Consider the following 12,548-nt stretch of genomic DNA (forward strand, 5'->3'; position numbering starts at 1 on the left):
TAACAACAACCAGAAGGCAGAAACAGTAACAGTGTCCAGAGCATATGCAGGAGGTTACTGACAGGGGCAGCCTGGAGGCACACCAGCTATTTGCCTTCAGCTGCTGGTTTCCTGGAGCCAGAAGATGATGTACAACCCAAGTCAAGTAGGAAAAGGAAGTTTATAATGCAGCCGATGTGAAATTGAAACAGGCAGGATTAAGGAACAGGTAAAATGCTGTACAAAAAAAGCACCAGTAATCCTCATGCTAAAGGGGGAGAGATCGAGGCTGAATGCAAACTGAACTACGAGGCATTAAACCCAGGTTTGTCCTTCCCACCGTAACGAGTAGCAAGACAGGGACTGTAAGGTCACTCAGTGCTGTAACAAGCGCACAGGGTCACAATTAAACACAAAGAGAACTGCTGGTCACGAAATGAAGTTTGGGTACGTTTCTCACCTACTTTGAAGACGATATAAAAACCACAGACAACACAAGGTGTTAGCAAATCCCTTGTGCATTAAGAGTTTATTTGATTTCTGTAATGGAACTGCACCATTGGTTACTCTAATTGAGGTATTTAGCCAAAATCCAGTATATAGTCATTAAAATAGCTATGTTGCCTTAGAGCTATGTAAAAACATTTGTACAAAACTTGTCAAATCTCAAATAAATACATAACTTTTGATACTTATGTAAAGAAAAGTTATTTGGATACTCTTCAACAGTTTAAAAAAACTCACCGTTTCACATATTTTAGGCAAACATTCAGTTTTACATTGAAACAGACTCCAGACTGAAGCCCAGGTACAGGTCAAATACAAACGTAGAAACTTAAAAGTGCCAACAAACAAGATAATTCAAGTACAGTAAATGTTAAAAATATATTTGTTTCAATTTTCAGATACTTCCAACAGGTACAGGCCATCAGAATTTAAATAAGACAAGAAAACATTAAAGATAAAGGACAAGAAACGTTTTGTTCCAGAACAAAATAGAAACTGTTAATCCACAATTTTAGAAACAGAACAGTCCACAGCAACTTATAAAAAGAGACTTAGGAGTCTATTTCTGGTTGGAATATGGCCTGGAAGAATCACAATTTACATCCCAACCACCAGGCGATGCTGCCGCCTCTGTATCCGCGCTCTGACTGTAAGCAGACAGAAAATAATTGCCCCCTTCTTCGTTTTGGCTCACAGAAGAAATGGGGTATGTTGTTCCCAGGAAAGTCTGATGAGTGAGTACACTAAAGTGACTGAACTGACGGGGCATGTTTAATTGACTGCTATAAACTCCAAAGTCACTGAAAGGAGCTTGTTCAACTGAACTGTTGTTTTCTCCTTCAGCAGAGCAAGTTGTAGAAACTGAAGTAATTGGTTGTATCTCCTCCAAGTCAATTTTAGAAGTCTTTCCCATGGAGCCAATTTGTGCTTCAGGAGATAACTCTGTAACTGATAAGCAGCTTTTTACAGCTGCTCCATGAGAGCCCTGGGCCTCTGTCTGCAAAGCTTCCAAATGAGTATTATACTTAGAGGCATCACTGCAGATTTCTATTTGTGATGTTTCATCCCCTGAATCCAGAGACATGTCCTCTTCATCCTTTTCATCACTGCCTACAAAAACTACATTAAAGAAAAAAGAGAAAATCCTATTCTTTTGAAATATAAACTTCTGTTAGAAAAGCTATGCGCTACTCACGCTTCAGGTCTGTAAGTCCAATATCACTTAAGTCTTGGTCTTCTGCCACTCTTGTTTACTTACTCAACATACACACTTAACCCTCTGTGAGTGTCCAGTTACTCCGATGCTAAAAGCTTCTGCGCATTGTGTTCATGTTTAGTGTTGGGAAATCCCAACTCCCAGCTCCAAAGGGGTTAATGTCAAAACAGCATCTAAAGTTACACAGCAGGTGAGTATTTGATCAGACAATTAAAGGAAAACAATTATTGACATCTCAGTCCTCCTGTTACGCTCTCTAAAAGCTATGAAGTTTATCCTTCAGAGAACAGGTGGTTATGGCACTGTGGCATACCTCTAGCTTTCTCAAATACTGTGTTAGGCTCTAATTCTGCATTTAAGATCTCTGGTGCTCCATCCCAGCTGCTTTTCCCCCGTGATTTAAAGAAGAAAAAGAGTAGCTTGAGAGTTGGGTTTTCCTTGCTAGCTGTAGTGTTCACTTATAAGAGTAAAGGCACACTAATGCCAAAGCCCTCCACCCCACACATCTAATTAGCTTAAGACCCTGTGTGTGTGTTCAGTATTACCTGGCTGTCCTGCGGGAGCGTTGGCAGGCGCAGGCGGGAGGCTCTTTTCTTCAGTGCCCAAGTTGTGATACCCAACGAGACTCTTAAAATTTTGCATGAAGTCATCAACAGAAGCGACCACTATCCCATTATCAGTGTAATTTGAAAGCGTTTTGAGATTCTTTTCTAAATACATAAAGGAGATTTTCTATCAAGACTCAGCACTGCTGGGGATGAGAAAGCACTTAGCACCCGAAACAGAAGGTTCACGAACTCCGAGTTTACCTGTTAAGAAGACAATGTGTCTCTGCTGTATGTTTTGAGCCTGCAGCCTGATAAGACAGTCTAATTCCGGAGCATTTCGAGTCTGAGAATCGCAGTTATGGTAAGACAGAATCTCAACCAAGTGCTGCTTTTGGTAGGTGTTCAGAAGGCTCAGAAGACTCAGGGCGTTGGAGTTCATTCTGTAACGGGGAGAAACAAACACTGCTGAATTTCGGTATTGTGGTTTTGCATGGCAAGGTTCAGCGGGGAGGTAACACCAGCCAGCTCAAGGCCAGACCCATCAGCAATGGTCACAGTGCCTCCGGGATCACATTTAGGAGAAAAAAACCCTGCAAGTGGCTGCTTTTTGCCCCCAGAGAAGGAAGTGAGAAGATGTAAGAAACTCTGCAGACACGAAGGCCAGTGAGGAAGCGGGGGAAGACGGCCCAGGTGCCAGAGAGAAAGATTCCCCTGCAGCCCATGGAGAAGACCATGTAGAGTGGGTGTCCCCCCTGCAGCCCATGTAAGTTGAGGGGAATCAGAGACCCCACGCTGCAGTAGGTGGAGACATGGAAGATGCTGTGACCTGCATTGGAGCAAGCCCCCTGAAGCCCATGGGGAAAGAGATCCATGCCAGAGGAGGTTTGCTGGGGGCACTTGTGACTCTGAGGGGGACCACGCTGGAGCAGTCTGGGCCTGAGACTGCACCCCACAGAAGTGACCCAGGTTGGGGTAGATGGTGAAGAGCTGAAGCCCTGTGAAAAAATACTCATGTTGGAGAAGCTCCTGGGGGACTGTCTCCTGTGGGGAAGAGTGTGAAGAATGCCCCTCTCCCTCTGTCCATCCTCCGAAGAAGCAAAACAACTGACTAAAACCCCCACTCCCATTCCCCTTCCCCACCCATGATACCTGGGGAGTGAGGGGAGACGTTTTAAGATTTGATATTACTTCTCATGATCCTACTCTGCTTTCACTGCGTAATAAATTAGATGGGGTTTTTATTCCATGTTGAGTCTGTTTTGCCCGTGAGGCTGATTGTGGAATCATCTCTCCCTGTCCTTATCTCAACTCCTAAGCCTCAATATATTTTCTCCCCTTTCCAGCTGAAAAGGGGAGCGATAGAGCGACTTTGGTGGGCGTCTGGCCTCCAGCCAGGGTCAAACCACCACAAATATTTAGACTGGCCCTAAATCAAGACAGTCAAAAGTCAAGCGTAAAAGTGAGTTCTCCTTCATTGGGCTTTGGAGAGCACAGTTAAACCTGAAGCACTTTAACGATGGGTGTTTGAAGAACAGACTTACCTCCCCTGCTCTTTAAGTTTTTTTTGTATTTTGCAGTGGACTTTCCACTGCCATTTCCCATCTGGCGTATTGAGATCCTCCAGAAACTTTAGGAACTGTTTTAGTTTATCTGTTTTGGAGATAGTGAATAGAAGTTAAATTCTGTGGCACACAAACTGAAGATACTGCTTTAGCACACGCATGAAGCTTCTTTCAGTTTTCGTCAAAGTAGCAACACAACGATGAGCATTAGCCTACCACTCTGGGATTTCTTCCTAGCAGATTACCCCAGCAACATTCCAAAACTGAGCTGCTTTTTTGTAGGCATCTGCTTATGTAGAAGCTGAATTCAGTCATACAGTGTCTGCCTTGCTAAAATACCCACTTAAAACCTGGAAACTTTATTAACTATTCAAATAAGAAGTGAAAGAATGTACTTTTTCAGTATTTTTTCTAGCTGTCTCTTGTATACTAAATTGTTACACTGGTTTTGGTTGCATTTCAAAGCTTCAAAAAGCATCACACTTACCTATAGTGATGGACTCTGGATTAAGGGCAGATTCGTCTGACACAACAAAACCACCAGACACGAACAGCTCATTGTAAGTGTGATTTTTCACATCATCCAAGCTATCGACACCCGCGAAGCTGACACAGGAAAGCCTCTTCAAAGTTACTAAGCCAGGTATCTGTTTAAAAATATCAAAGCAACACAAAACATGGCAACAGAACCTTCCTAGTTACAATGCCAGGTGTCAAACCTCAAAACATACTTTCACAGAACTACTACTGCTTCTGGTGCCTGGGGAGGGGCAGGAATGACAAGCTGGGAGTTGAGCACTTAAGCATCATTTGACATCCCCTCCAGCACAGGTTCACAAACCACAGCTGCAAGGGACACCTAAGGTAGCCCAGCAGCTGCCTTCACTTGCCAGCAGAGCATCACAAAACCACAGAACCACTCAGGCTCTGTGTGACTTTGCAGCTGCTAAGAGTAACTGTGCATTACCATGTGTATGGCAGTGGATGAAGCTACAGGTGTATAATATGCCAAGACCAGGTATTTACCACAACCATTTTTACTTCAAACGGCAGCTGAACACAGGACCTCATTAAATGCCATGGTGTTATAAGAAAGTAGCCTTGCTCAAAATGAGCTCATCTTGCTATGCTTTGACAGTCACTTTGTATAGCACACATTTCCTTATGTTAAATACCTTATGGATGAGGTTGGCGATGTCTTCGTTTTGGATAATTATCAACAGCTTATCTAAATCCGCTCTTCTTTTAAGGAACTGTTCTGGGTGGCATTCTGTATTACCTAACTTTGTAAGATACTCCTACCACAGGAAGAGAGGACAGTGAATAAGTAGGTTGGCCAAAACAACCCCCACAACACAAGTGCATTGTCTCCCTCCCCAGTGAATATCAGACTGGGGTCCTTCTCCTTCCCATACATCAATCAGAAAGATGTAGGAACACACAAACCGGCTGTTTCAGCAGGTCAGTCGATCTTACAGAATTGGGCATAAATGGCCAACTGACAGTCTACCAGAACAGCATGAGTTTTCAAGTGAAGCCAAAAATGTTCATTGTTTTAAACTTTTCAGCACTTGTATTTAAATACAGAAGAACAGTAATCTCCAAGAGCTACCTGTACCATTACCTGGAGGAGAAGGGAAAATAACCCCCAAACCTCCACACATCCACTTTCTATATGTTCTTTCCCAAATGGTGAGTTATCACAGCTTTGCCCTTGTTACCTTCTTCCCCGTAAGGCTGGCCCCCCGGCAGTGTCTTCAGAAAGAACCAAATTACAGCCTGTTCTGCTTTCTGACTGTAAAAAAGAGACTTACATAAAAGCTCCCTCAGAAGCTCCCACAAGAAATGGGACAGGACAGCCTCCTTTCACAAGTCGCCCTTTTCTGGAACAAGTGTCAGCCTACCTTATGTTTGCAAGTCCAGTTCTGCACATTGCGATCTGGAAGACACGATTCTATTTTAACACCAGAAAGAGGTTGAACTAGAACATACTTACCTTGATTTCTTTGCAGAGAACGCTTTCCTCCTCTTCATGAATATAAAATTTCACAGTGTTTTTCTGCACATCTTTAATAATTTTGGCCAAACTGTTCAACACCTCAGGTTTTAACTGGCTTATAAAATCAGAAAAGGCTGGTTGGGTTGAAACGTTCACGTTCTCTGGGGATTTCTGTGTCTTTTCTGCAGGCTCCCTCTGATCGCCACTGCAGGAGGTCTGATCCGATACCAGCATTTCCTCCGGTTTTGTATTCACGTGATCCATTTCCTCCCTCACTAAGGGTAAGCTTGACGAATGCTGCTCGTTCAAATCCGGACCTTCCACCACATTATTACACAATGGCTCTGATAATGCCACCTCAGACTCCCCGGCAACAGGTAACGTGGCGGGTGGAGGATGCAGTGCAGTGTTAGCAGCCCCTTCTCCCAGTTCAGGACTGGAATGAATGGGTGGAGTACGCCTAACGCATGAAGAGGACAAAATAACACTATTCAACTTTTCACTCAGTGTTTCTATATACTCTTGGACAGAAATCTCCGATGCCTGTAAACACATGTACTCCGAAAGCCTCATCATCCTCTCCTGAGCAGAGAAGACGGGTGTGGACACACCACTGACATAGGAGATATTCTTCTCATTCAGAATTTCTTGAATCTTTCCTGCAAAGAGATTATATTCTTCTAACAGTGTTGTCTCTATTACTGCACTGATGGAATGCTTAGCTGTAAAAGGGTTATCTGCTAGCCCACACTGATCTTCAAGTTTCTCCATTTGTCTTGTATGAAGTCCATCTTCTGCTGTCCCCCTTTGTGTGTCTGAAAATGCAGAGTATGGAAACTGATACTCGGAACTTCTCTGTCTGCTGATTACCCGGGGGTCATTAGGAAAGGCATCCTGTGGTGGTAAATACACCAGTGTTTCTTCTGGTGACTTCAGACCTGTATAGGAAAAGTTCATCATCATTATCATCATCCTCACACATTTGAGAGGCAGTAACATAAGTGATACACTAACATCTTCACAACACAGTTTTAAACCGTCATTACTGCTATGCCTTACCCTGCCAATCAACTGAAGTCCAAAGACTCAAGTGCTACTGTCTGCTGAGGTACAGAAGCTCACAACATGTATTAGCTCATAAGATGGCAGAACAATAAAGTCAGTTTGCCCAAAAAGTAGAACATGAGTAATTTTCCCAGAGCAATTGTCTGATGAAGCATAACAGGAACTGCCATAATTACCTCTACAGTCCCAAAAATCAAAGTAGAAATCAAGCAGGGTGACAAATAATTCAAATGAATATATTTGCTACTAGGTTATACTCCTCCGACTTTCCAAAGGTTATTTTAGCCACCCCAGGACCTTGTGGAGTTAGATCAGATGTGCAGTTTGCAGTCTGACAATTAAGAACTGAAGTTTTACTTAAAAAGGCAGGGTGGAAGTCTTATAGTAGTAACTGAAACACAGTATTATCAGTTCTGTTGCAAGGAGTACTGAAAGCTTCTCACAACCCAAACTTCAGGTCCTTTCTGCAGCACTCAGTTTCTTCACCATCCACATATAAAACTTTGGTTTTATTTGTAGTTAAAGCAAATTTAACACTTTGCTGCAACTAAGGATATGTACACACAGACATTTCAGTATGTATCTGTTCTGTAAATACTTCAAAGGACCTTTTCTTAGATGGGGTTGAGGGTTTTGTGTTTGGGTGCTGGGTGTGTTTTGGTTGTTTACATGCTGCATTTTTGTTAAAGTTAATGCAGGTGTAGCAGAAAAACAGATTTCTGGAACAGAGTAACTAAAATAATATGGACAGTTTCTAAAAGTTGCTGTTCTTTTGGAATGCAGTCATTTTTGTCGCCAATTAAAGAAGTTACATTCAGTCCCTAGATTAATCATGTCCATCCAGATCGAAAAGAAGAACATCTGCCACCAAGGGGATCACTTCTGCAAGGTGACATTGTTACCCCATAGTTACTTTATGCCACTAATGTTGTAGAGAGAAAACAGAAACCTTCCCTTTCATTTCCCTTCTCAGTGACACTGTGCTCACTCTTCATCCCTCACAGCACATCCCCAGTCAACCCCAATTTCTACTTTTCGTTAAAAGCACTAGAGATCAATCAGGTTATTCCAATCACTTCTGCTGTATTTGATTTGAACCTCTTCTGTTGCCCTATGCCATCAGATTTAGAAAGCAGTTTCAGAAAAGAACAAAACTTCATTTTAATTATATTAGTGAATGGATCTTGATTCCCTGGAAGGAAAATTCAAAGCCCTCTAGAAGATACGGTACAGGAAGATATGCCCAGCAAAAAATCGAGCACCAGTAGCCCAAAACATTGGAGACTCCTTTGACTTTCCTATAGCCTTCTTGATATACTTCAATAAAATAAGTCTGCCTGCTGAATCGTGCATTATTGATCTAATTTGCTGATGAAAATTTAATACCAGGTGAGAAAACGAGCTGCTCGGTAGTTCAGGCCATAATGACATAACACAAACTGTCCCTACTCTCTCCTCTCATCTGTTTATCTCCATGTTTTTACAGCTGAACTCTTCCTGCCTCTCCTGAAGGACAGCTGCAGTTAGCATCTGGGTAGTTTCTTAGTATTTATATAGCCCCCTTTATATCCTCATATTGCAGATACAGTCAATACTTCTTGCAGCAAAAGCTCATTTGAAGAACTGACCTCATATGAACTCTAGAAATCCAGTGATGCTCAAGACAATCTCTCTCATCTCTAGAGAGCTCCTCCCTCTTTTATTTTCGCTTCAGAAATTTTTTTTCTAGTAAGAGCTGTAGTCTCACAGATGTGCAACATGTCAGTCAACTGACAAACCCTTGCATGAACTCCCACACCCAGCATCTATCATGTATTACAGTTTTTAGATGTTTAGTCATCCATTAACTAGTTATCTCAGAAAACATATCCTCCTCTCTATGCACAGTGGCCATTTCATCCAGGAATAGAGTAATAATGTCCTATCCTAACAGCTTCACAGTCTTCATACTCTGTAACTTAGCAAAATATCACAACACATTTTTGATGTTTGGCCCTTAAAGCACAGAAAACATTATCCAGAACTACCCTGTTGTTTTGTTCCAAGATCTGTAATTACTGTGAATGGAAACCTGTTCCCCTGTCCTCCTCCCTTCTCAGCCAAACAAAAAAGAGCTGCTGAAGTACATGACTAGATGAGTATCAGAAGCCTCCATTAGAGAGATTCCAGCATTCCTGGAACACAATTATAAATCAGTGTGTTTTTACTCAGAGAATGCAGTAAGATTCTATCTGGAACTGCAGCCTTCAATATAGCTCTTGATGAGTGTCCCTACAGCACAGTTTCCGCATCCTTCAAACCCAAGCTTGTATGCTTTCCCTAGACTTGGCAGTGTTGACTCATCAAGAACAATCAGCTTCTTCTGTAAGATTAAGATGTAAATGTTTAGATAAGGACAAAACCTTTGAAACACTTCCAGTAGAAAAGCTCGATGCAATGAGAAGCAGACAACATTTTCATGCTTTTCTGGATTAGTAGAATTATCCACCCGTCCCACCTTTCAGCAGAGCCTAACAACTGCAAAAACCAAATTTGTAACACTTATGCACCTCACCAGATAAATACTTCAGCATTCAGATTTCTAGATTATGTCAGTATGTACCCAAATGTTCTTCACCAGTATCTGTTTTCATCCAGCCAATTTATATATTAACCAAGCATCAGCAACAACTGCACAGGCTATATGTATGTTTCTGTACTAAACATGTGACCCAGAAATAGGATAGGATACAAACCTTTAGAACACATTTTTGCTATTTGTAGTAATGTAAGAGTTAAACTGATCTTACCTGTAATTGGAATAAGTTTCCAGTGCATTCCAACTTCTACCTTAGTTGAGTTGGAGCGTTGCCTGCGATAGATACGTTCTATAGGCATACTAGGACAGGGACCGTAGTCTTCCAAGTTACTTACACTTCCAGTGCTTTTTTCCTAAAAAACAGTAAAAATACTCAGCTCAAAACCTTTTTTTTTTTTTTTTTTGGTAGCTCTTAGGCTTTTACGTTCTGAAGAGCTGACATGGTAAGAACGTGCCTGAGTTCACCAGCATATTGACAATTTTGCCATCAATCAAGATGAGTCATACTTGGAAATGGTTACATGAGGTACTTAGGTATTTCATTTATGTGCTTGATAATCCCTGAGGCAGATGTCTTTTCCGGTGGTCTATCACTAAGTAAGCAAGACAGTCCTGAGCACATGCCTTAGATTACAGAAGCTGGGTGGGGCAGGAAGGAAAGGAGGCAAAGAGAGGAAAAAGAAAGGAAAACTGTCTGCTGCATAGCCTTTGTCAGGCTGCTGTCTCGACAGCTGACTAAAGCCATGAGATGTTGGCATTACTGAGGAACTGCAGGCAACTAGCATTAAGCCCCGAAACAATCCAATTTCATCTCACATTCCAGTCAGTGAGAAGCCAAACAGCACTCAGATTACTGGTAGGACAAACGTTTTCCTGCTCCATGACTCAGAAACTAGGCTTTGTGTAGAAGCACCACTAGCAGAGGCCACAGAACAACTGCTCTGTAGAGTAATATGATGGAGCGAGCAGCTGGGGCACACTGAACCCTAGCACAAGAGCCTTCTTCAAAAGGTATTTTGCCAGTTATAGGCTGTCGTTGAATGTATGCACGAAACATATACACCACTGCCCCAAGAGGATATATGAAGAAAGCCAGGCACGTGTGCTCAGTTGTTCAACTCTACTCCCACCAAAACTAGACAAAGCCAATTCCCCAACCATCTTTAATATCCATAGAGATAATATCCAAGACTTTCCACTGCGTGTGTGCGTTTCTTAATGCGTTCTCACTCAGCGACTGCCAGAGGGACAGAAACAAGTCTATCATCTTTTCCATGGTACTAGAGTGGAACATGAGGATTGCAGGATCCTCACTTGTGCATGTAAGCAAGGGGCATTTTCCTGACCTACAAAATGCCTGCTACTATTTAGCAGTAGAGAGAATACACTTTCAAGAGCCTGGACCAAGACAGACTCCCGAAACTGGAGCAGTAACTACAGTTAGAGCTAAAGAATGCTTGGTAGCAGTAAGCAGTAAGAATCACTTTAGTAACCATGAGTTCTTGCCACAAGAAAAGGTCACTAACACACAGAGACAGACAGCTGAGGTAAGCTGTTGCTACTGAGGTTTTTTTGTTTAAGATGATAATCCCGAACCCATAAAGCATATTTAGTTTCCAAAGACAATACACTTAGTTTTGCTAACTGTTCTACCAAGACAACACAGACAGCTACCATTAAAAGCAAACAGCTCATTTTGTTTCTCTCAACTAACTACTGAGCACCTATGAATAAACATTCTTTAGAGAGATTCCATATGGAACAGCAGCTATTGCCTTATAACCTGTTTTCAGGAAAAATGACAGCTAGGCAATAACATGATGAGGAACTCTCAGATCTCTCCTTCCTGTGTTTCAGGTTCAGCAAGCCCCAACACACTAGCCAGACCCAGAATCTCTCCCAGAGGAGAAAGATGGAATGCAAACTGTTACAGGAACACTGCACTTATTCCATGCAACAACTTCAGAGATTGCTGTGAAATCCCACCACCACCATAAGCAAGGTGACAGTCAGAACAGAGTATCTTTTTTCTACAAGAGATAAAAGACAACTGCAAGGCTTTGGTCTAGCAAACATGAAAAAACACACTCATATACAGCACTCAGCAACAGAATGACAGCAGTTTTGCTGCCTATTGCTGGAGAAGCTGCATATGACACTGTAAAGCTAGTGAGGAAGACTGACCATGGTTGCTTCCCATCTTTCAAGTATTCTTAATTGTAACTTATTACAAAAAGAGTAGACATAAAGAACCCAGACACACACCCTAGAGTTAAGAAAACTTTGATTCATGCTCCTACCAAAGAGAAAAGCTTCTTCACAAAAAGGTTAGTGCTTACCTATGTTTAAAAAAACAAAAATAAACAAAAATAGTACATTCATTATCAGCACCTACCTACAAGGCAATTTCACTTACTTTTAAACGTAGCGCGTGTTCAAGGCCTACTTCACTGGCTGAAAGCTGTAGACCAGCATCAACAGGGTAGGGCAAGCAGGCTGCCTCAGTTTCCAGTATCATTGGGCTCGGTTGGTCCTTATAGTTAATATTTTTAACCGGAGCAGTATTAGGAAGCTCATGATCATCTCTGTCCTGTGCTGGAATAGATTCATATTCATATTTCTGTCTCATGTCCTCTTCAATTTCATCAGTGCTTAATCCTAAAGCTTGATTTACAGACTGTGCCAACAACGAATCCAAGTGTCCTCCACTAGCTAGTGTTTCTAAAAGCAGTTTAATGACGCCGTGTGTGTCATTAACAGCAGGGTTGGATACATCTTGCTGTCTCAAGTCGGTGTTATGTCCACCGAGAGCAGTATCAACTGAGAAAACAGGGCGTGGCAGATCCGAGGTTCTGCCCCCTTAGAATAGGGGAAAGAAGGGAAAAGTAATCCATTACTACGTTTCAAAATAACAGCAAAAACCAGGCCCCCCCAAAAAACCACCTACCACATACCCACAGTCTCAGTCCTTATCATGAATTCATACAGCACATATACATTTATTTTCTTAAAATTTTTTTAAATAGGCAGATGTTGATAGAAAGGCAGTTTCTAATGCTCATAGTATCCCCCAGATAAATAATCAGGGTTTTTT

At 42.0% G+C, this 12,548-nt stretch overlaps 1 protein-coding gene across 1 annotated transcript in view; it reads right to left on the reverse strand.

The window, feature by feature from the left end:
- Positions 1-845: 845 nt before the first annotated feature.
- Positions 846-12,548, reverse strand: part of TASOR (transcription activation suppressor) — a 30,620-nt gene continuing 18,917 nt past the window's right edge. The window contains exons 15-23 of the mRNA XM_084269779.1: positions 11,871-12,313; positions 9,666-9,807; positions 5,809-6,749; positions 4,988-5,110; positions 4,300-4,459; positions 3,792-3,900; positions 2,512-2,690; positions 2,248-2,412; positions 846-1,605 (exon numbers count right to left, since the gene is read on the reverse strand). Of these exons, the coding sequence (XP_084125905.1) occupies positions 1,046-1,605; positions 2,248-2,412; positions 2,512-2,690; positions 3,792-3,900; positions 4,300-4,459; positions 4,988-5,110; positions 5,809-6,749; positions 9,666-9,807; positions 11,871-12,313 (2,822 nt within the window). The 3' untranslated portion in view covers positions 846-1,045. The remainder of the gene's footprint in view (positions 1,606-2,247; positions 2,413-2,511; positions 2,691-3,791; positions 3,901-4,299; positions 4,460-4,987; positions 5,111-5,808; positions 6,750-9,665; positions 9,808-11,870; positions 12,314-12,548) is intronic.

This window comes from Gallinula chloropus, assembly GCF_964237585.1.
Source record: "Gallinula chloropus genome assembly, chromosome: 12".
NCBI lineage: Eukaryota > Metazoa > Chordata > Aves > Gruiformes > Rallidae > Gallinula > Gallinula chloropus.